The sequence below is a fragment of the Podarcis liolepis genome (assembly GCF_965112155.1).
Source record: "Podarcis liolepis genome assembly, chromosome: 16".
In the NCBI taxonomy this organism is placed as follows: Eukaryota; Metazoa; Chordata; class Lepidosauria; order Squamata; family Lacertidae; genus Podarcis; species Podarcis liolepis.
The window spans coordinates 39646485-39671554 of NC_139567.1; the positions used below are offsets into that span (position 1 = coordinate 39646485).

General features: G+C 44.5%; 1 protein-coding gene across 15 annotated transcripts in view; it reads left to right on the forward strand.

Moving 5' to 3' along the window:
• BCAS3 (BCAS3 microtubule associated cell migration factor) overlaps positions 1–25070 on the forward strand; it is a 467771-nt gene that overhangs the window by 118957 nt on the left and 323744 nt on the right. For all 15 annotated transcript variants that reach the window (XM_083479822.1, XM_083479833.1, XM_083479824.1 and 12 more), the window contains one exon: positions 11660–11793. In XM_083479822.1, coding sequence (XP_083335948.1) covers positions 11660–11793 — 134 coding nt within the window. The remainder of the gene's footprint in view (positions 1–11659; positions 11794–25070) is intronic.

Consider the following 25070-nt stretch of genomic DNA (forward strand, 5'->3'; position numbering starts at 1 on the left):
AGAGGCACAAGAAAGATTGTGTTTTCTTTCCAAGATGGCAACACTCAAAGGAACCTTTTTTTAAAAAAAATATTCTACTCTTGGCAGCTCAACCAGTGGCAAAACTATGTGCATCTAACTGGGTTTCATCAACAGCACAGCAATTAGAGAGGTGTTATAAATAGGGATGTATCTAAGAAATCTGAGCTGTGCTGGTTTCCTATATATATGTTTTTTACTTTTCTCTCTCTGTGTCTCTCTCTGTCTCTTCCTCTTCTTTAACTGCAAGTACCCAGCTGAGATTCCCTACCCTTTAATTTTGTCTTCTTGGGCTAACCAACTGACGCCTAGTTGAAAAGACTTATGTTGCTACACGGCCGCAGAAGCCGTCGGTTATCCCGTCGCCATCCCCGCTCGGGTCCTGGAGCCTTTTTCTGCATCTCATCAGCAAACTTTCAATCCCACCCTTTAGGCCAACCTCATCTATCAAGGGGGCAACGAGGAGAGGAAGCTCCCAAGTAAACACACAGCAGTGCCTAAACTCCTAATCACTCACGGCTTCCGCTTCCAGGCCCTATAATTAGAAGTTCTTCTTCTTCCTTGTATTCCCAGTTGACGCAAATTCTTTTTGTGGCTTGGCACCTCGCTTCAGGGCGTGGGTTTTACTTTATGGCCAGCCCGGAGTCTGGTTTAGTCTTCTGATACTGCAGAAATAGCTCTTAAGCCACAATCTACATCTGTGCCCCCTTCTCCAACTCCCCCCTTTATGTATATCCCCTCTGCAGTTCTCCTCCCCCATCCCCAGCCAGCCTTTATTTTCTTAATGCAAATGCACCTTATTTCATCCTTCAACAGATAGCGTGCATTGCAAATAGGAAGCTGTAAATTGAAGCAAATGGAAGTGCTCACTGTAACAAACTTTGGTTGTTGTTGCTGTGCGAGTGTGTGAGGTCTTTGTATCTTTTGCATGCATGGAAGGATAGTTAATGCCTCCTGAATGGGATTTTTCCATCTTCTCTGTGGATTTGAGAGGGAGTAGGGAAACCATCGCTAATTGAACTTCACTTGCAAACCCCCACCCCCCTTTTACAAATGGCTTTGAAATGTCCGCATGGCAATATCTGCTCGGCTCATAAATTCTTGCCAAGTTATTACACGTACACAAGAATTTGAACTCATTTCAGATGTTATCTGCTAAATGGGACAAATGTCAGTTTAAAAAAACAAGCAGGAAGGCCTGGAAATTTTTTGATTATGATTATCCTTCTCCCCCACTGGCGGCGTGGTGATCATTCCCTCCAAAAATACGCTGGGGAGTGTTTGTGGAGGCATGGTGGAAGTGTGTGTTGTGAATACAGGTATAGTATTGTTATGAGTTGTGGGTGCCAGATTTCTAATCCCTATAATCCTAGCAAGTGTTAAAATATAAACCAGGCTAGCTTCCTCATGAGGTGATCACCTGGGTGAAGGGCCATTAAGAGAGCAAAAGAAAGGTGATGGGCCATTAAGAGAGCAAAAGAGAGGGGCTCTGTGGCAGATGGCAAATGTGTGGCGCCCCTCCTCCGCCTTGCAGATAGTGAGAAAGACAAAAGCCAGAGTTTAGAGTTGAACAGTGTGTGTGTGATGTCACCGAGAAGAAAGGCAGCAAGCTGATAATGTCTGAAAGGCAGAGCCTGACTTTGGGTGGCTGTTTGAATCTAGGCCTGTGGCTATAGGAGAAGGAAGATCCTCTTGGGGTGTTGACACTGTGAACTCCTCCATCGTAGGCTCAGGTTGTATATATGTGTAAATAAACTTTAAATCGTAATGACACCATAGTTTCCACTGTGCCTTACTGTTCAAAAGGAGCCCTCGGTAAGCTCATGGAAACCCTGGGATCTCACCCCTTGGAGTTTGGGGTGACATGCAACAGTATCCTTCAAACATAGCACTGGGTTAAGAGAAGACTTGGGTAAAAGGATAATGAGAGCTATATTCACATAGGTCATAACTAAACTCTTGAATTCACTCCCATAAGCGGTAGTGAGGCCATCAGTTTGGATAGTTTTCAAAGAGGATTGCAAAATTCATGGAGGACGAGGTTGTCAATGGTTACTAGCCATAATGGCTATGTTCTACCTTCACAGTTGGAGGCAGCATGCCTCTGAATACTATTTTCTGGGTATTGCACATGGGATGAGTACTATTGCACCATCCTGCCTGCAGGCTTCCCAGATGAGGCGTGAAGTTGGCCACTGCAAGAACATGAGCCTTTGGCTTTTGACCTTTTTGGCTTTCCAGTAGGGCTTTTCTTACACTTTTCTCTATCCTAGGATACCACATCTCTATGACTGATGTTCTGCCAAGTCCCTACTGCCAGAACTTCAAGAACGTAGAAGTAGGAAACTTCTTTACACTGTGTCAGACCATTGTTTCATCTAGCTCAGAATTAGCCATCATAACGGGCAGCTGCAACTCTCCAGGGATTCAGGCAGGGGGTATTCTAAGATCTGGTACTCAGGCCAGAGGTAGACCAAGCCCAGACTAGATCAACATGATGCAAAACATGATGTCAAAAATGGCAACAGTGCACCTGACCTAGCAGCTCCCTTCCTTCTAGTATCAGGGGAGCCAATATGGTGACTACCAGATATTGTTGACCTCCTAACTCTCCCATCAATGGGCACAACTAACTGCAGTCTATTTCTCTGGGTCTCCTTTGAGAATGGCTTAGTTGTATAGCAGCCAGATAATTTGCCCAACCCTAAAGCCTACCCATTATTTGAAAGCTAAATCCACATTGTTAGGTTCTTCGTTCCTCTGCCCATGTATATTCAGAACTTCAAAAGAGGCATGAAGGAATTGCACAAAGTACTTCTGCTGTTTGGGAGCCAAAGTGAGAAACTTCAGTGTTGAGCCACAAAAGCTGGAAACCAAAACTCCTCAGTGAGAAGTAATGAGAGATGGAAAATAGCACATAAAAAGAGAAATATATACACACATGTGTGCGAAAGAAGGTAAAGGTTCCAAAACCCCAGCAATTTATTATTTTGACTAACAATATGGAATTAAGCTCTCTCTCTCTCTCTCTCTCTCTCTCTCTCTCTCTCTCTCTCACACACACACACACGGTTAAAGATTCTAATCATCTTCTAAGAATGTACTTGGGCGCACTGCAAATTCTTGAAGCAAGGCGAGAGCCGTAGATCAAATGCGGCAAGGATTTACAAGAAATATCTCTCTTCACCTCCTTGAATCAACAGCTCTTGTGGTGGAGAGCTGCAATCCTGCAGGTGGCTGAGTCTGCGTTGACCTGACTGATTGCCAAGAGTGGTTCTTCTGCTGACTGTTTGAGTTAGCTCTGCCTTGGCGGACCACCACACTTTCCTGCCTTATCGCCATTTTGAATAAAAACTTGATGCATTCTGCACTCTGATGCAGCTGTACTGTGTGCTCTCAAATGAAAGACTCACCATGTGGGCTGAAGGTAAAGGGTAAGGTGAGCATATGTGAACATAAGAGGAGTTTCGCTGGATCAGGTTAATGGCCCATCTAGTCTGCATTTTGTTCCCACAGTGGCCAATCAGATGCTTACAGGAATCCCCCTGCCCCCAAGCAGGACTTGAGCATAACAGGAACTCTCCCTACTAGTGGTTCCCAGCAACTGGTATTCAAAGGCCTCCAGCGCTGGAGACAGAACTTAGCTGAAGTGCTTAGCAGCCATTGATAGCCTTATTTTTCATGGTTTTGTCTAATCCTCTTCTAAAGCCATCCAAATCGGTGGCCATTTCTACTTCTCGTGGAAGTGCATTCCACGGTTTTAACTGTGTGAAGAAATACTTTCTTTTGTTGTAAAAGAAGGACTTGATTTTTTAGGATTTAGTCTTCCTTCGCAGGATTTCTTTGGTAAAGTGCTAAAATCTCAAGGGTGCTGGGAGGAAAGCAACAGCACTTTGCCATTAGCTGCCTTGTTCATGAGGTTCTTCTATAAGGCTCCTGGATCAGGTAGTTCACTCCTCTGTCCTCACTAAGCACCACCAGACCTTTGAAGTAGCACTCCCTGGTTTCCAGGTTCATCCCCAGCCCCTTAGGATCTGGCAACCCTACTGGGACCTGGCAACTCTCCACAAGGATCATCAGTGTTCAGACAAGAATCTCCTGGTTTGAATCTGCACTGATCCTAGCAGTGTTTTGGAACCTTAGCCTGGGAAGTGGTCCTTATGCACTCTTACAGGGCGCTGGATGGCAGCCAAAGTTAACATAGGTCCTCACTTGATGAAAGCCTCTTATTTGAACATGGTGACACACAGCAGACTCCTCTGTTAGGCAGGCGAAGGGCCAGATCGGATGCCATCCATCTCTCTCTTGGAAAGAGGACTCCCTTTTCCTCCCGCAGCTGCCGTATCACCATCCATCTCTTTACTCTTTCAACAAGCCAAATGATTACTGTTAAAACCATTAAAAAGGCAAGGAGAAGAGACATCCTTCTTCAGAACTTGCATCTCGGGTGCGCCATATGGACCGAGTTAAAATCACAGGTAGCTGAGCACATTCGACTCCCTTGCGTCAGAGAGGCACACCTCACGTTTTGTAAGAGTGGCACTCAGATATTGCGTAGCCTGCTGGGTTGTTGCTAAGGATGCCACTTCATGTGGCTCATTTACTTGTGTCAATTTAGTTTATGGATCTGCAATTCTGCATGGTATGTATAGACCACAGAATGCCACTTAAATTGTTTTTTATTTAATTGTGTGTGTGTTTCTTGGAGGGGTGGGGAGATGGTTTGGAATACTATGGTCACATGCACACAATGCATTCAAAGCAACTTTTATACCACTTTAACAGTCCCTGTCTTCCTCCAAAGTATCCTGGTAACTGCCATTTGTTAAGGATGCTGGGAACTGCACCTCTGGGAGGGGTCTCTTCTCAGCAGCAGCAGGGAAAAGGCAACAGGCAGAACCCATATGGCGCAATGGTAATTTATCCGAGAGCCTCCAATTCATTTCAGATATTTTCATCTCGGGAAAGTGTTCCCAGCAGTTCAGAAGAGGGACAGCAGCAGCTTCTTTTAGCATTCCACAGCTGGTGGAGCCACATATCTGAGCGTGACTGAAAACTCACCGGTCACTGCTCCATTCACAGAATTCAAGATAGGAGATGCAGCTGTGCCTCTTTCTTCACATAGTTGAAGGATTTCCTCTGGTTGTTGAAGGTGTTCAGAACATGTTGCCAACCATTCATTAAATTACAGTTACAGTTATCTTCTACAAGGGAACATAAGAAGAGCCCACTAGATCAAACCAATGACTCCTCTAGTCCCTCTCCCCTCCTGCAGTTTCCAGCAACTAGTATTCAAAAGCATTACTGTCTCTGATGGGAGGCAAAGCACAGCTATCATGGCTACTAGCCATCTAGGGCCTTCTCCATGAATTCATCTAATCCTTTTTAAAAATTCATTGAAGCTAGTGGACATCACTGACACCTGTGGGAGCAAGTTCCATAGTTTTAACTACCTGCTGTGTGAAGAAGCACAGTGATTTGAGGGCTGACGGTTGAAGGTGCAAATGGACTCAGTTGCTTGGAGTTAAAAAGCACCGAGTTAAAAGTTCTGGCTGTGGCACATTCCTTGGTCAGTTGCTGGCTGCACAGGATTCAGTTGATAACCTGGGTGGCAGAGGTCCTTTGGTTGCCAGTGGAGGCTACACAGTGGCGTAGCGTGGGTTGTCAGCACCCGGGGCAAGGCAAGTAGTTTGTGCCCCCTAACCCGTGGATTTGCGCCCCCTAACCCTAACCCCCAGATGTTGCGCCCGGTGCGGCTGGCCCCCCCTGCACCCCCCACGCTACGCCACTGAGGCTACAATCTCTCCCCCCACCCCCTTCCAGGTGGTCCAAGAAAGCTCAAAGAGGCAGCTGCTGGGAAGTCCAATAAGCTGCCTTATGCTGAGTCAGACCCTTGGCTCACCTAGCTCAGTATTTTTGACAATGGCTGGCAGCTGTTCTCCTGGGTTTCAGTCAGACTTTCCCAGTCCTAGCTGAAGATGCCAGGGTTTGAACCTGGGACCCTGTGCAAGCAACGTATGAGCTACAGCCATTGAATCTGTGAATCTTGGGCACGGGTTTTTAATGTTGATGGACGTGCTTGTTCAGTGAATTCCTCTCTTGGCAGTGCGGTGATGCCTTTTTACAGTTTCACTGAGAGTCCTTTGCATTCTTGCATTGAGGCTTAGCTTTATGGGGGTGAAGCGGGCCCATTTTCCATGGCAATCCACCCCTCTCTTTCCTCCACCCCACCTTGGTTGAATCACCATGTGGCACGAGGGGACCCTAAAGAACGCCAGCTTTTTAACATGGGTGGCCCCAATCGGATGCCTACAGTTTTCCTTAGTGAACATGTTTAGTGGTTTGGATATATGTTATTTGAAGGTTGCCTACGTCTAATTCCAGGAAAACATATTAGAGTGTGTGTGTGTGTCCCTGAGCAGACTTCACTGCAAGCTTGAGTATATATTGCGCAGAGGATGTAACTGACTTCAGCAGTTTTGCAAGTGTGTTTGTTAGCCATACACACATCATGTGACATCACATTATCATATTTTTGCGGGTGGCAATGTAGCGTTATTTCCAGAACCTCATTCCCACCCCAGTGTTTGGAATAAGAACCCAGTTTTGTCCCCTTACCAACCATTCTCCTAGATTTCAGCCTGTTCCTTCTCTCCCATTGGACACTGTGGGAGCTAGTGTGAATTAAACCATCCCCTATCTCCAAAATCCTCTCTCCTTCAAGAACATAGCCATGCTCTGGCAGTGGTACCATTAGGGAAGGACTTTACAGCAGAAGTCCAGGGCAAAATCAGTAGGGGGTGGGAAAATGCAGTAGGATTGGTTTACCGCATTTTGAAGTAAATGAATACACATTACCAGCTTTAAAAAATGGGAGTGTAATAGGTTATGCTGAGACCCTATGCTATGTCAAGTTTAAGAGGTTCCATAGCATTACTCAAGAATTGTGTGTTTATTATTATTAGCTATTATATATTATATAAGCTATATATAAAAACTGTTATTATTTTTAACTAATTATGTAAAACTTTAAATTTAGTATTAAAAGGGGGGGCTATTTAGAGGCCCCTGACAATCTGAGGACCTAAGCTGTAGTTTACTTAGCTCGTGTGTAAATCAGAGACAGTGTGATGCAGTGGTGAAGTGCCAGGTCTAGGAGACCAGAGTTCAAATCCCCCTTTGGCCACAAAACTCACTGGGTGACCAGTCACTGCCTCCCAATCTAACCTACCTCACAGGGTTGTTGTGGGCAGTAGGGCAAGAATCATTCACACCACTTTGAGCTCCTTGGAGAAAAAGGCAGGATATAATATAGATGCAATTTTTTTTTAAACCACCTTGGGTGCTCTCATTGGGCTATTGTCCAAAATCTAAAATTCCCTAGTTGCATCACTGCACTCTGAATCCTCCTTCTGATAGTAATTAGGACAACAAAAATACTTTTGTAAATTGACTATCAACGATTATAGGCATCATGGCAGCCAGTGTTAACATCTTAACAATAATTTCTCCTTGCGTTCCTCCTGATTGGGCAGTCAGAGGGTTCCAAACTCTTCTGGCTGTGAAGGGGGTTTATTGTTTGTTTTTTGAGGGGTGGGCAGTAGACTTTTTGAGGAATGCCTCTTGGCTTACTTTCCATGAATCTTTCTCAGGTCAGAGTTAAGGTTGCGCCATATGGATGTGATCTATAAAACCGAAAGAACCTCCCAGTGCGCCTTTCCGGGTGGCTTTCCGACATGGTAACTTAGCAGAAAGGGTGCAGTATTTTAAGTCTACTTTGCCAAAATCAGCGTGAAGCTCTTTGCAAATGGAAAGAGATGCTCTGACAAACTTCCTGTGGCTTACCAAAAAGAAAAGAAAAGCGGGAGGGGAAGAGCAGAAGCCCAGATTGGCAGATCCACCAAATCCTGGCAGTTCAGAAGGAAAATCCTGCGTGAAGTGCAGGGAGGACATGTGTGCCTATGCCTGTGCCAGGTTCATTAATACAATCTTGTAGGGCTGGGTGTTTTAAGACTTCTCCCTCGAGGTCTCCATTCTTCATTGACTTACCTTCCGTAGAAGAACCCTCTGCCTCACTAGGGAAGCATTCTGGGGCATTCCTCCATCCTTTAGAGCAGTATTTCCCACCATGGACCACTTGAAAATTGCTGAGGGACTTTGGCAGACCAATTAATGATTTTTCTGCCTTTTCCAGGAATTGTAACGTGCTATACTAGATGCTGTATGATTTTTAAATCCTATTTTTACTTCCTTCTTTTATTTCTTATATACTGCACTTTATTGTATTATAACTCAACTGCAGTAAACGGAATAAATGCAATTCAAGAAATAAAAGAAACGACGACAATGCAATTAAATTAAATGTGAATATTCGACACAATGAATCTTCTGTTTCCCTTCTTAAATCACAAATCCGTACTGAATGAAGCTGTAGTTTCGGAACCCCTGGTTCAGACTTTGCTCTTACTTTCTGTGAGTCAACAGTACAATCCTTAACACCCAACAGTACTTAGTTTCTGAGAAAGATAGAGGAGGGAGAAAGGTTGTTCTCTGCTGCTCCAGAGAAGCGGACGTGGAGCAATGGATCCAAACTACAAGAAAGAAGATTCCACCTAAACTTTAGGAAGAACTTCCTGACAGTAAGAGCTGTTCGACAGTGGAATTTGCTGCCAAGGAGTGTGGTGGAGTCTCCTTCTTTGGAGGTCTTTAAGCAGAGGCTTGACAGCCATATGTCAGGAGTGCTCTGATGGTGTTTCCTGCTTGGCAGGGGGTTGGACTCGATGGCCCTTGTGGTCTATTCCAACTCTATGATTCTATGATTCTAAGATCAGCAGTGTGTGGACAACCGTCTTTCCAAGAAATTTGTCCTCCATCGTTGATCTTCTCATGGAGGGGGAAATTGCAAAGGGCTCCCCAGAGCACACTTTAGTAACCATAGTGCTACACAAGGGTTGCCAACATGGACCTTGTGGACTCAGGTGTGCCCTAAGAGGCTTTTCCTGGCACCCACAGGGTCAGGCTGTATATCTGAGGCTGTATATCTGAGAGCATCCTTGAATCTGAATCATTAGCCAAGGAAACTCAGGCTTCCCAGATGGTACATCTGGATGGAAGCCTCTCAAACATCTGGTTGGATGTACTTAGTCTTTTGACAACCAAGAAATAATTAATGTGGAGTCAGCATGGTGGTCTTGACTAGGAAAGGCTGAAGTCGCTTGAGCTTAATATATAAGAGAGACCACCTCAGACCACCACGTTTCCTTCTGCCCGGGTCTTTGGAAATGCTACAGGAGCACAGGAAAAGTGCAGAATTTGACACTAGGGACACCATATCGGATGTCCTTTTTTAAAGCTTCTAGCCCTCAGGGCTGCAGAGAGGTTTTGAAAGTGTGTGGGCAATGCCTTGAAACAAAAGCGAGAAGGTTGACAGAATTATTCCAGTGGTGGTGGTGTTGTCCTTCTTGAGAGCTTAGGAACACAAATCAATGGTTCATCCATCTCTGTATTGTTTACACTGACTGGCAGCAGCTCTCTAGGGTTTATGGCAGGGGTCTCTCCCGTCCCAACCACGAGATGCCAGAGATTGAACCTTGGATCTTACGCACACAAAGCAAATGCTCTACCACTGAGCTGTGGCCCTTTATTTCTCTGCATAGTCTCCTCCTTTGCCTCATGACGGAATACATTGTGCAGAATAAATTAAGTTGGGCAAATTTACTGAATAATTTGTGCCAGGGTTAGATAATTTAGGGAGATATATGGATAATATCTGTAAACCTCAAGTTTTCTGGGTGCAGAATGTTAATTCCCTCTATTTAAATGTGGAACCCATTTTGGTCTAGCCGTGTTCCACTACGGTCTCCAAGCTTTTTCTTAAAAGACCGGTGCTTGTGGCACATCCAGTCAGACTCTGCTAAAATCTAGGCTTCCTGGGACAGGTTGCTTTCAACATAGTAGACCAGACTGGGACAGCAGACAGTTAAACGGTTCTACTACTCCTGGGGTTGGCTGCCACACACTTGCACGTGAGAGAGTGTGCGTGCTTGCGTCTGTTTTTGCAAGCGGAGAGGGGAGGAAATCAGGACTCTTCGGATCTTTGGAGTAAAAGGGGCCAGAAGATTTTGGAGGCCAAATTCAAACAGTAAGAATGGTTTTCTTCTGCACAGTTGACAGCAATTTTGTGTGTTCCAAAAGTCACTGACAACTCACTTACCCTCTGCCCAGTAATTATGTAGCATTTGGAGGAGACTAAACGCAGTCGCAAAAAGAAAGAAAGAAAAGACTTAATTGCAGGCCTGGCTGTGGCGTGAAGCTCAACACAACTTGGGCAAATAAATCACATCTTCCATAACGCTTTCTGCTTCTGCAGCTTTCACTTTTTGCTATGGAATGCCCCAAATCCCTAACGGAAGAGAGTCTCACGCTAGAACTTTGCACAGTACATACCCTTCCTAACCCCTCACTTTAAGCGAAGCTTGGAAATGTGCATCTTGTGACCCCATGACTCCATTGAAAAGAAGAAAGAGAAAAGCACAAGTTAGACCTTCAGGGCCTGATTAGGCTTTAGGCCTAATCCCTCTTACTTGAGAGTAAGCCCCATTCAGTTCAATAGTACTTATGCCTCAGTAGACACAGTTAGAGGTCTGTGCTACGAATCAATTTCATCGGTGGCTTTCTGTGTTGTGAACTGCCCTGAGATCTACGGATGAAGGGGGTGTATTATTATAAATAATAATAATAACAATAATCATGATAGCCTGTAATCTTATGCACTCTTACTTGGGAGTAAACTCCAGTGAACATAATGGGACTTGCTTCCAAGCAAATGTGCATTGCATTGTTAAATCAGCATATACACACCCACCCACCCCAGCATTGCACCGATGAAAAGCTTTTTTTTTTTTTAATGAGACTTTGATTCTTATTCAAAGAATAAAAGTTAGTCCTGGCCTCTCTATATTGCTCTGACTGCTGTAGGTAAAATGGAAGTGAGATGATAGGGTAGGGTAGAGGGGGTAGGGAGGAGGGATTTAACACACTTCACATTTAAAGACGAGTCTACCTAATTTTTTCAGTTTCTGACAATAATAATAAAAATTGCAGTTTCTGAAACTACCTGAAATGAAACAAAGTTGTGCTTCAAAATTCATACTTCTCAAATTTCACAGCGTGGTTCTCTAGCCAAGTAACGTGTACAAAAATGCATTGTATTGTTTTGGAAAAAAATGTGTATGTTGGGCAGAATTGCACACAAAAATGTCGGTATTAGGAGAAATGTGCATGATTAAAATGCCAATCAATTTTCATTTAAAAAATATGCAGACTGATGTGGAAATGTGGAGACGTAAATTCAAGATGGGGAAAATGAGAAACGGAGAGAAACTGACAATGGCAGATTATCCCATCATGTGTGTGTGTATGTGTGTGTGTGTGTGTGTGTGTAAGTAAGTAAGTAAGTAAGTAAGTAACATAAGCAATTTATTTCAATGTGTTTTATTTGCACAGAATGCAGGCTATGAACTTCTTTCTTGGTGTCTGTTCAGACCAGATCCAAAAGTATTCATTTGTTTTGACCACAGGTCATAAAAAATTAACCCCCTGTTCTGAGTGTCTCTGATTTCCCTTGTTTCCTTTCTTCCAGGTATGTTACTGGTTACGACAGACACGCTGGGCCACGATTTCCATGTTTTCCAAATTCTGACCCACCCCTGGTCGTCTTCGCAAAGTGCCGTCCATCACTTGTACACGTTACACCGCGGGGAGACCGAAGCCAAAGTAAGTTGCATAAGAAACCACAAGGCTTTTTATCTGACTTGGCAATTGGAGGAATCAATGTGGGTGTCCTTGGAAATTGCTTGTCTTGCAGTCAAGTCAGAGGAAGGCCATTTAAGATGGATTCGTGTGTTTTTCTAACAGATTTGTGTGTGTGTGTGTGTTTAACAAGATGATAAAATGTGGCTGCGTTTGCACTCTCAAGTCCCACAAACCAACAGTTTGCAAAGTATGAGCATTGGGTTTGGTGGGTCAGTGTTAAGAACGGGAGGGAAATTAGATCCAGCTTGCGTTTAAAGGCGAACCTACCTCATCCACACTTTCTGAGACAATATGCAAGCCGAACCAATGTCATCCTTTGAAATTTACTCTTCTCCGAATTTTGCAATCCAGTTCACCAGTTAAGTAATACATGCAAAAAAAAAAAAAAAAAACCCCATGTACTAGGGTAGAGGTTGCATTTAAATGTATATATTAGTGTAAATTTCATACAAAAGTCCATTATATTAGGGAAAATTGCTATGCAGAAATGTGTATGTTGGGAGAAGTCTGCACTAAAATGCTGATGAATTTTCATTTTTCAAAAAATTCGCTAACTGACTTGGAAATGTGGAGAACCGAATTTAAGATTGAAAAAACAAATGAAAAACAGAAGCCAAAATTGTCCATCCTTACTGTCATATGACTGGAATGTCAAACAAGCAAACTGTAATGGCAACAGGTTAGTGTAGAAGATGCTGGTGTTTTGGTGCCTCTTTTCTCAGCTGACCTGATCTCAGAATGCTTGTCCAATGAAGCAATGATTGACTTGGCAATTCTGGAATGGTACATACCCCTTGGGGAACAGATTATTGCTACCTTTGCAAAGAGCGCCCTTTTAAAATTCTCCAGAGAAACCAATGGATGGTATCGAAATTGTTTTTGGGCTTATTGCTACTATTGTAGGTTGAAATCCTATTACATCATGGGCAACCAATGTGGTGCCTTCTAGTTAATAATTTTGAATATACCAGGGATAGCCAGTGTGGTACCTCCAAATGTTTAGCTGGACTACAGCTCCCATCAGCCCCAGGCAGCATGACCAATGATCAGGGATGATGGGAGTTGTAGTCCAATATCTGGTCTACTCAAACTTTTGAATTTGATTGGCATGAGAGAGGGGAAGCAGCACAACTACCTATTTATTGGGAAATGGTTTTCTTTATTCAATATTGGAATAAAGCTTATGACATAGTTCAACCTTATTCAGTCATGGGAATTATTTGAATGATAGGTATATATGCATTTATTTTCTCTTTAAGACAATTGGATTTAATTTTAGGTAGCTGAATACAATGGATTTAGGTATCATGGATACAATGGCTTGTAACTGTATTAATTAATGAAACTATTAATTATTAGTTGTCATGGTAGTTGTTACTTTATTTTATCTGATATGGTATGGCAAATAAAGGGTATGACATAATTTCACAGTTCATTAACATTAAGAAAAATTGCTAGAACCAACAGCAAATTTAAACAGATAGAAGCTAGCAACAGATCAATCAAAGGAGTGGAAAAATGAAAAAATAATCCATCTTTATTGCGGTCAAAGACCAGACAGAAAGGAGTGGAAAAATGGAAAGGTCTTTAGGGCTTGTTTAAAACTATGAAATGAGGGAGACAAATCAAGTTTTCAGGGGAGTTACAGAAGTTTGGCCACCACTGAACCTGGTAGTCACCAACCTCACTTTTTTAATGCCACAGAGAGCAGGCCTTCTGAGGCCAATCATAGGGCCTTGGGAGACTCAAAAAGGTATTGACGTTCCTACAAATATGCTGTTCCAAACAGTTCAGAGCTTTTGAAGGTTAAAGCCAGTACGCTGAGCTTGGGACCAGTATTACTGAGGCTGGTGGCTTTGTTCTGCACAATCTGATGGTTGTAGACTGTCTTCAGGCAGAACTCTGTCTAGAGGAAATTATAGTAGTTTTGGTCCGGAAGCAACTAGTTCGAGCTGGAGAACCAGGCATAAGTGAAGCCCTGCTGGATCAGGACAAAGGCCCATCTAATCCTGCATCCTTTTCTCACAATGGCCAACCAGATGCTCTAGTGAGAAGACATCAGGCGGGAATTGAGCGCAACAGCACACTCCCCGCTTCTGATTCCCAGCAACTGGTGTTCAAAGGTATACTGCCTGTGACAGGGAAGGTAGAGAAAGCTGGTCCTCTAGCTACATATGCCACCTGCATCTTCAGAGATAGTTCCAGGGCCAGGAGAATGCCCAGTGGGCATCCCTAACCAATTAATTGCAAACTTTTGTTGTTTAGTCATTTCGTTGTGTCTGATTGTTCATGACCCCATGGACCAGAGCACACCAGGCACTCCTGTCTTCCACTGCCTCCCACAGTTTGGTCAAACTCATGCTGGTAGCTTCGAAGACACTATCCAGCCATCTCGTCCTCTGTCATCCCCTTCTCCTTGTGCCCTCCATCTTTCCCAACATCAGGGTCTTTTCCAGGGAGTCTTCTCTTCTCATGAGGTGGCCAAAGTATTGAAGAATCTGTCCTTCCAAATTGCAAACTAGGTCTGTGGTTTTCCAAGCAACCAACCAACCAACAACACTATCTTATCTGGATTAAGTTTCAGCTTGTTCAGCCATCCTAAAACTGCTTCCAGCCACCTCTTTAATAGTTTTTTTCATCACCCCTCTGGATTGCCAAATGAAGACAGGAGCTGGAGCTATGTGTCACACACATACTGGTGGTACCTGTGCTCAAACCCCCAGATATTATCTGGAAAAAGACATTGAGTACCATGAGGGAACCATGTTAACTTTCTCCCAAAATTAATCCTGGCCAGTCATCTCATAATGATTTGGATGACGTGATGTCAGTAAGGCAAAAAAAAAAAAAGTCAACTGAGGATGAAGGCAAGCAAAATTCATGGAGGAGAGGGCTATTGAGGGCTATTAGGCATTATGGCTATGTCCTTCCACCACAGTTGGAGGCAGCAGTGCTTCTGAATACCAGTTGCTGGAAATCACAGGAGGGGAGAGGGCTCTCGTGCTGAAATCCTGCTTGCTGGTTTCCCACAGGGACATCTGGTTGGCCACTGTGAGAGCAGGATGCTGGAATAGATGGGCCACCGGCCTGATCCAGCAGGCTCTTCTTGCATTCTTATCTTTTTAAAAGAAGGCAATGTAAGTGAATGAATAGCCTGATGTCATTCAGGCAAGCAAGATGAATTGAGGGTGAGTGCGAGGAAAAGAAGGCAGTGTAAGTGAATGGGTGAATATTTTCATAAGGGGTGTTGAAAAACCATCAAGGAAAAGGAAGTGTATTCGACAGTGTTCACAAAAAGCTGTGGATAGTTTTGGCTTGGCTGTAATATATTTAAATGTATGCAATTTAAAGTTGGCTCAGATACCAGGGCAGAGAGTGAACTTTATAGCCATCAAAAGGCCAACAAGGAAAGAAAGGACAGCTGAGCCACTTTTTAACCAGCCAAGTTGGCACCCTAGTTGGCAAGAGGCGTCTTGCTGGGTTTTACAGGCCCCCCTAACCTCTTGGAAGATGTCTGGCAACGATGCCAAATTGGCGGTTGAGATTGCCAAGGATATCCTATCATTTGGAACGTTTATGTAATTGCACGTATATGTTTTTAGCCTTTGTGTGTAACAAAGTATATCCACTTCAGCGGCCTGGGGGGGCTGCAGGGGGAGTAGCGTGGTGTCTTGATAATGCCTTGCTCGGCAAAACCACTAGTGTGCATTGCGCTGTAATCTACGGGGAGCTTTGAGGGTGCTCATTCAATGTGCAGCTCCCTAATTCTCAGCGCTGAGCATGCCATGGTTCGGAAAGGTTGCTTTATTTTCTTGTGGAAGTGTTTTATGATACATCTATTATATTGGCCCAAACGTAGCTGCACAAATCTGGCTTGTATGAAACCTGTGTGTGGCTTATGACTGCTCTTTCATAGACTGAGAAGCCATGATTTAAGATGAGGATCGCCTGCCCTTCTTACCAGGGGGTACCGGCTGCCCAGTGAGCTGCTCTTTGTGAGGCTAATCTAGAAGTTGCCCATGTATTTTAGATGGAAAAAAGCAAGAGATCACTGGAGACCTACAATGTTTTTTCCGCTTTCAGTGAGATCTCATGTCAGGGGTGTAACCTATATTTGCCAGTGGCTTATATTCTGTCCAATACAGTGTGTGTGTGTGTGTGTGTGTGTGTGTGTGTGTGTACATACACATACAGATATGGGCAGAGGTGCTTAATGCAGACTACAGCTGTATGCTGAGCTGATGTGGGACATGGACATTTATCTGCTTATATATTCCCCTCTGAACTAAGAAGGCTGTGATGATTATCCTCCCTACTTCTGTGTTTTGCAGATCATTCATTCCCTTGCAAAACTCTCTCCCTGTGTGTTTGGTGACTTTCATAGGGGAGGACAAGTTATAAGTGGCAAGGGGGGGCTTACCTTTAAAGAGAAGGTGGCCAAGCTGAATAAAAAAGCTTGGTTGCCCTCAGCAGCTTTCCTTTTGCCGTTTTGAACACAGCACCCCATGTAAGTGTGTCATGACCAGGGTTGGAGTAGAGATTTAGTTTTGCTTGCATTTGTTTGATTTTGTTCGCATTCTTTTCCAGTCCTACCAGTGAGGATTGAAGCTGGGACCTTGTTTGTGCCCAGCAGTTGCTATAACCACTGAGCTGTGGTTCCCTCCCTGCCTTCCACTTCCTTCCTCCCCCATGATGCTTTTAAAGACGTAAGAACAGCCTGCTGGATCATGCCAACGGTCCGTCTGTTCCAGCATCCTGTGCTCACAGTGGCCAGCCAGATGTAAGTGGGAAACCCGCAAACAGGACCTGAGCACAACAGCCACGCTCCCCTCCTGTGGATTCCAGCACTCGGTATTCAGAAGCATTGTTCCTTCTGACCATGGAGGCAGAGCGTAGCCATTGATAGGTTTTAGCTCTATGAATTAAACCAATCCTCTTTTAAAGCCATCCAAGTTGGTGGCCATCACTGTCTCTTGTGGGACCAAGTTCCATAGTTCAACAATGAACTGCATGAAGACGTACTTCTTTTTTCTTTCTTTTTTCTCTCCCCTTCCTTCCTTCCTTCCTCCAGTTTCCACCAGGATGCTATTGATGCTTTTTCATCTGTTATCTCAGCATCATGCTTTTAAGTTGCACACTGCCTCGTTACATCTTCTGCGAAAGTACAGCTTACAAATATTTCGAATGAAATAATTTGCTGCTGAGCTGGGGAGCTCCAGATGCTGCTGAACTACAATTGCAATCAGCCCAAGATGACATGGCCAGTGGCCAGGGATAACGGGAGCTGTAGTTCAGCAACATCTGAAGGGTGATAGGGATCCCCCTCCCAATTTGCACAGTAGCTAGGGTGTCTCGACATGCCTCAACCACTGAATGATGCGTTCCGCCCTCAGACCCCACCCACCTTGTATCAAAGTGCTTTGATCCCTTGAAGAGCACTGTTTAAACGCTGGATATTGTTGTTCGGCAGCAGAGGAACACCGTGTTCTGGAGGTATACCGTCTTCCTTTGTAAACAGATAAAGGTCTGGGTTTTGGCCTGGCTGCACTTGTCTCTTTGATCTTTGTGCATAAACACACACACACGCATACACCAAAGGGCCCGCGAGTCACCTTATCTCAATCCCAAGCAAATAAACGCAGCGATAGCGAGGCGGGCTGGTGGCCAGAAAAACCACTGTGTAATCTTTTTGGCTGTCCGGCCTTTGCTTATTCTGACTCGTAGGCTGTTGTCACAAGCGAGCTCGCCCGAGCCTCGTTAAAACACAGAGGACCATGTAATCATGTTGGCGCTACTTTTCCGGCCTGTGCGAGGTTTGTTTTCCCAAATGCAAACTTTGACAAAAGTATGTTTAAGGTTAAGCTTCATGCATCACTCTGGGGTGGCTCCTGTCTCTCTCTCCCCCCCCCCTTTAAAAATAATTTTTATTTAAATTATGGCGTGCTTTAGAGGTGTGCACTACACATGGAGGGTGAGCTGGGTTGGGGAACAAATACCCGCTCAGTCCTCCTTAGCATTTTCATATTCCGCTGAGCTTGTCTGCCAGTGCAACATGGATATTTATTGTTATTTATTTATTGAATTTATATACTGCCCTATACCTGGAGGTCTCAGGGTGATTCACATAAAAAGCACCCAGTATATAAAATATAAATAAAAGCAATAACCCAATAATACCCCACCAAAAGAGTCACATTTTAAAAGGATATGGGATGTTGATCAGGTCAGCCAAAGGCCTGGTTAAAAAGGAATGTTTTTGCTTGGCCCCTAAAGGTGTATAACGAAGGTGCCAGGCGAACTTCCCTGGGGAGAGCATTCCGCAGATGGGGAGCCACTGCAAAGAAGGCCCGTTCTCGTGTGCTTTCACCATAGAGAGGCAGGGATGGAACGACACTTCTGTAACCTCCAAAGGGTACAACGGACAATGGCTGCTTCCAGTTTAATGCATCCTTTTCATTGTTTTTAAATGGAGGAGCAAGATCAGTTTCACCCACTCTGCCCATCCGGTTGCATCTGTTCTGCCTCTGAACAGGTTGAGTATCCACACTCTTAGCCATGTCCTCCCCAGTGCAGCCGACAGAAGTGGCCTTCAGAGTTTTCTCCTGCTATTCCAGGAGTGGGGGGAACATGTTTCAACCTGAGGGCCACATTCCCTTCTGGGCAGCCTTTGAGGGCCACATGCCAGAGGTGGGCAGGACCAGAGGCAGAAGTGGGTGGAGCAAAAATTTACCTAAATCTCACACAGCACTCTCTATCATCCATCCAGAGAAACAAGAGGCATTATCAGAGTTCAAACACACATTCCACCCAGGAAATTGGGCTGGGGAGAAGTTCCCTGTCTGAAACTCTGGGAAAACTGCTGCCAGTCAGTGTAGACAATACTGAGCTGGACAGATGATATGACACTGTACGTTCCTAAGACACTTGTGGAAACATGGAACCCTGGTTCAAGAACCCTTTTGCTGTTGATTTTTCTTATTTTATTTGAGGCATTTATAAAGTGGCGTACCTAAAACACACAGAGAATAAAGCAGTTTAAAAATTCATCGCAAACCCAAACCCAAATGCTACCTTAAAATGCCTGTTGCACTAAGAAAGTCTTTGTCGTTCTCCTGAAGCGACGATGGTGCCTTTCTTGTCTGGGTTGGGAGGTTGCTCTGTGAGTCTGGGCCCATGGCACTGAATTCATGTTGTCTGAGTGGCTGTGCTGCGTCTTCAAGGACAGAAAGTTATGCTGGGGTGGAGCTCGGATCAAGCCTCTCGAGCTGCCGGTTTCCTGGTGATGTTGTGACTTTGCAACCCCCCCTCCCTTCATCTCTCGCCCCATCCTTAATGCCTTTGGCAAGGCGGCAACTGTGTCTTGGCCACTTTTCCAGCGATGGAGCACCTGCATAATAGCCATTAGCTCAGTCTCCCCAACCCCGGTCCGATCCTGCAGCCTTCAGACCATCTCTTCTTCCCCTGTGGTATCTCCTTTCTTGTAATTGACATGGGAATAAAACTTTAAACAGCGGTGTCTAAATGTACTCAGTGTTGCATTACTCAATCGGTCTGTGATTACCGAGTGTATGTTTTCACTGATCTTTAACGGAAAAGGTGATTGTGAAATAGGCAAGGCAGGCTGGTCACAGACACACACCTGCCTGACTCGTAGCTGAGAGAGGGCCTCAAATATCTGAGCCAGCATTTTCCCCAAACTTCTGATCATTGACACAGATGCTATTGTTCTGAATGAAAACGGGAAGTGCTTGCACCTGAAAAATCCTACTGGGGGGAGAAATGGGCTGAACATCTATGGAGTGTTTCACTGAGGCTGAGGTCATCGGCTGATAGCATCACTTTCCATGTAAACCCAATTGTGCCTAATGTCATCTGCAGCCTCAGAAACCATTCTGATACCGTACACCAACAAAATGAGGGCCTAGTTTTCATCTTGAAACAACTTGGATTACATTTTAAGAGGCTGGGAGGCAAGGTCCTAACACCACACTTTGCAGGCCCAGTGTTCAGGGATCCCACCGAGGAATACCATCAAGACCTACTGAAGAAGGAATCTCCTATATATATCCAGGAGCAAATAAGCACTGCCACAATTCAGGAGTCTCACCCAGTGGTCTTCAGGGTTGGGGTGGGCAGACTTCTGGTTCTTGGGGTCCTTTTATTTTTACTAGAATATTGATATCCACTAACCTACACCAAGTGTAAAATAGTGTTTAGAATTAAGGAACCCATATGCTGTTCAGGAATTTGTTTCCAGTTCCAGAATTAAATTCACAGACCTATCATACACAAACATCCGCTCCTGGTTTCCCCCCTTAGCTTTCTTCATCTCAGCCACCTAATTTTTAAGGAGAGAGGAAATAAAGGAGCATGGGCTTTCTAACAATAAACTGTGGAAAGTCAGAAAGGCTTGCTGGTCTACTGCAAATTGCCCAGAAATCTCCCAGTAGATCATGATCTATGTTTTGCTTATCTAGGTATTTTCCTAAATCTACAAACCAGGAAGTTACTTTAGGAATTAATACTATATGAGCTCCAGCCTCATGCTTTATGCTGTCAGTACCCCAATGCAACATATAACCAACTTCCAGAAAACTGTAGCCCATTCACAATGTCCCACAAAATAATATTTTTGAAATCATGAAGGTAGGTAGCCCATGCATTGATCTCTGCAAAGGCCCTGAACAGCTTGGTTCCTGGATATCTTTATATCCCAGCTTGATCCCTAAAATCACCCTGAGGAGCACTTACTTCGTTCCCGTGTTACAGAGGCCTGACTTGGACTCAACTTGAAGTCGGGCGTTTAGTGTCACCAATCCCATGCTGGAAACACTCTTGCAGCAGAGATTTGGCAAGTATTCTTGCTTTTGACTTTCAGGCGTCTCTTGAAGACCTCTTTGTGACCTTCATGTGCTGGATTTCTTTTACTTTTTCCAATGGTGTTTTATGTTTTAACAGTGTACAGTGCCCTGACATTTTATGATATGGTGGTATTGAAATACTATTATAAATAATAAATAAACGACGACAAGCCTTTGCAAACAATATTCTTGATGGTAATACAATGCATCTGGCCCTGGGGGAGATTTGAGACCCAGCCAGGAATCTAGGCAGGTGGTGTGGTTCTGGGGCAGGAATGTCCTGATGTTTGGCTCCTTAGGATCATTAGTAAGTGTGGAGATCTGGTGAAGGTTCCTGCTCTCCTTGGTGCTGATAAGAAGAGCTTGCTGGATCCGGCCAATGGTCCCTCTAGTCTAGATTTGCTACATACATTTTTTCCCATCAGCAAAAGCTCCGTATAGGGTGTCTTTTAGGGATATTGAAGGCATGGGAGTAAGTTTACTTAATACAGTTTGTTAAATTATCCCATGCCTTGAATTCAGCAAATACTCAGAAGGCAAAAATCATCCTGACTACTTGCTCCCCCCGCCCCATAAAATAACAAGGCTTGCTATGAACAGAGCAAGTTTCATCACAGTCTATTTGTTTACTATCTAAGCTTGTAAACTCTTTCAGGCTAGAGACCTTTTTATTTTTTGCTCATGTTCTCCGTAAGCATGTATAATGATGGGGATACATTTGGCCTTATACATTTGACATAGCACATGCTTTGCATGCAGAAGGTCTCAGGTTGAAACCTCAGTGTCTCTAGGTAGGACTAGGTAAGACCCTGCCTGAAACCCTGGAGAGCTGCTGCCACTCAGTGTGGGCAGTACTGAGCTAAATGATCCAATGGTTTGAGTTGGTATAAGGTGACTCTCTGTGTTCCTACACAAAATGTAGCACCTATATAAATAACACTTTATATCTTTACTACAAATGGTGCATACATTTTAGAAGCTATGCTCTAAACGCACCCCCCCAACCCCAGCAACAATGTTTAAGGGTTGGGCCATAGGCTCTGGTTCTGTTCCGCTGAATAAAAACCCAAGGGGTGTGTTTACGGACATCAGTTTTGCCGCCCCAGATCCTGAGCTGTGCCTGGGCTTGTAGAGCTATCGCTGGGTAAACTGACCCTTTGATCGCTGTGTTATCGGAAGCTGATGTCCCCAGAGTGATTAACAAATCAGAGAAGGGGATGAAATTCCATGCCCGGTGCTTTTTGTGCTACTGCTCCTCGGGTTTGTTTCTGAAAATGGGACCCTCTCTTTCCATCTCAGCGTGGGCGAGTTTGTGCCACCTCTAGATGCAAAAATACTAGGCGAAATCGGAGGCTGAATTTTTAAGAAGTGGCGTGGAGGGAACAAGCAGAGAGAGGCAGAGTGGTGCCTGCTAGGGATGAACAAATCTGTCAATTTGGATTTCTTTCGGTTTCTCATGTGCCTAGTCTGACACATTTCTGTGTCAGTTTTCCATTAAAGAAAAAAAAGTCCTTATGAGAATTGATCAGCATTTTAGGGTGCATTTCTTCCAATGTACATATGTTTGTATGCAATTTTGCCTAATATATTGCATTTCTGTATATTGTTTCCACAAATATGCACATTTTAATACACACACTTCTGTTACTATTATTAGTATAACTTAATATATTTATATCCTGCCTTTTTCCTACATTGGGTTGCAAAGCAACCTACAACATGTAAAAAACATAAACTTTGGATCTAAGGGTAATGAAAACCAATGTTAAAAACCAAGAATACAAATAAGGTAAAGGTACCCCTGCCCGTAAGGGCCAGTCTTGACAGACTCTAGGGTTGTGCGCTCATCTCACTCTAGAGGCCGGGAGCCAGTGCTGTCCGAAGACACTTCCGGGTCACGTGGCCAGCGTGACAAAGCTGCTCTGGCGAACCTGCACCAGCGCAGCACACGGAAACGCCATTTACCTTCCCGCTATAAAGCGGTACCTATTTGTCTACTTGCACTTAAGGGTGCTTTCGAACTGCTAGGTGGGCAGGAGCTGGGACCGAACGACGGGAGCTCACCCCGCCGCGGGGATTCGAACCGCCGACCATGCGATCGGCAAGTCCTAGGCGCTGAGGTTTTACCCACAGCGCCACCCGCGTCCCATCAAGAATACAAATACATCACATTTAAATCCAGCAGTTCAAATGCAGCTTGCCCTGACAGCAGCCCAGGGATCAGAACGTTTCACATCTTAGTTTTCAAAGGCCTGTCTGAACAGGAAGGTCTTTGTCTGTTGGTGGAAGGATAACAAAGAGGGAGCCAGTCTAACCTCTCTTGGAAGGAGGGACTTCCACAATATGGGAGCAGCCACAGAGAAGGATCCATCTCTTGTCTCTACCCATCACGCTTCTGATGTTGATGAGGCTGAGAGAAGGTGCTCACCTGAGGCTCTTAGCATCCAGGCAAGTTTGTATAGAGGGATATGATCTTTCAGGTTGCCTGGGCCGGAACCATATAATATGCGTTTAATTAATTTTTTGCTGGGAGAACTTCCAGGTTCCAAAAAGTGTGAATTTCAGAGGATAGCTGCATTTCTGTTCACATATTGTTGTGAAAGTGCAGATTAGGTAAGCTCACGCTAAAACGTACACCTAATTAATGCATGGTACATTGTGGAAATGAGTTGTGCACCTGAGGCACAGAGGGGGCCACAGACAAAGACTCCCTTAAGGATCTCCGTGATCAGGCAGGGATATAAGGAATCAATTGTTATGAAGGTGTCCGGGACCCAAGTTGTTAATTGCATGTAAGTTAATACAAGAACCTTGAAGTAGCATATGGGCAGTCAGTGCAAGCTTTTAAGCAATGGAGTGATGGCAGTAGTCAGTCCCCACCAACAGTCTAGCTACAGCATTTTGTGCCAGCTGAAGCTTCCAGACCAAGTCCAAGGGTAGCTCCATAAAGAGTGCATTGTAATAATAAAGTCTTGAGGTTACCAGTGCATGAATCACTGGGACCAGGCTATCTCTGTCCAGGAACAGCTGTAACGTGGCCTATCAGCCGTAGCTGGTAAAAAGCCCTCCAAGTCAACTGAAGTTACCAAACTATGTTATCCCTGTTTGGCTGGTACCCTGCGATCATTCCTGGAAGTGTTGCCCTTCTGTTTTGATTGGTGTCAACATGTGGGCAGATCTGATTGGGTGCATACCATTGTGACATCATTGGGATCTCTGGAATCTGCATGGCTGGGATCACTGTAGGAAGATGGGGGGGGGGAGACCATGGTAGGAGGTTGGCGAGGGGAAGGACCCCCAACTATAATACAAAAGAGAGGGGAAGCAATGAAAAGAAACAGCATCAGAAAATAGCGGCCCTTTGCACAATTTCGGGAACTAGTTTCCAACCTGCAAAAGTATTATTTTATACCTGAAAATCAAGATGGGTGAATGTTCAGCAGAGCCTGAAGGTTACTGTAGTGTTCTAACTGGAGCAGAAAGCTGCGAGGGAGCCAGCTTTCAGCATCCCAAGGTCTGAGTGAGTGTTACTTGGCTGAAGACATGGGAAGGATTCCATGCTGAAATAAGCACAGGATCCGTCATAAACCCAGTGACCGAGGAGTGTTCGGACTAGTGGGACACTTCGTACTTGAACAGAGTAACGGAGGCTGTTAAACAAATACCGAGAAGAGTTCGAGAGCAGTGAAAACCAGGCAGTAATCTGATCCTTCCAAGAGCTTTACAGCCAACAGCACCACCTTCCACAGTTCTTTACAAACACCTTTTTGGGTTGAAAAAATATTGGTTTGGCTCTGGAAAAGTTCCTTTTGCTTCAACTGCTACCAGATGCGGAACAGTGGCTGAGCTTCAAGGAACGCTTCCAAAAGAAATACCAGATTGGTCTCACCAGGGATGCTGTTTTGAGTCTGAAGAGTTCCTTGTTGTACATGCAAACAAGAGTTCCTCTACCACCACCCAACAAATCTGGAGCATCCGGAATGCAGCTCCTGAGTTCGAATTCAGTTTATCTGCTGGGCTACTGGAGTTCTCATCTGAGATAAAAGTTTGAAGGTTCAGACTAATAGGGGAAGGAACAGCACTGTGTGTCAACGCTTGCTTCTTTGTCATGAACTATCACCTTGCCATTCCTCTAAAGCGCTCAGGGTCACATACATCCTCCGTCACCATGTTTTATCTTCTTGACAGCCCTGTTAGGTTGGTTCTGCCAAGTGAGATTGGCACATGAGGCTGCCCTGCACTGAAGCGGAGCACTGGTTTGTCTAGCCCAGTACATTACAGCAAAGAGCAGCTCTACAAATACATGGGAAATTGAGTCCTTCCCAGTACCAGTCTTCCCCCCTTTTTTTTTCAAAGGCAAAAACAAAACTAGACATT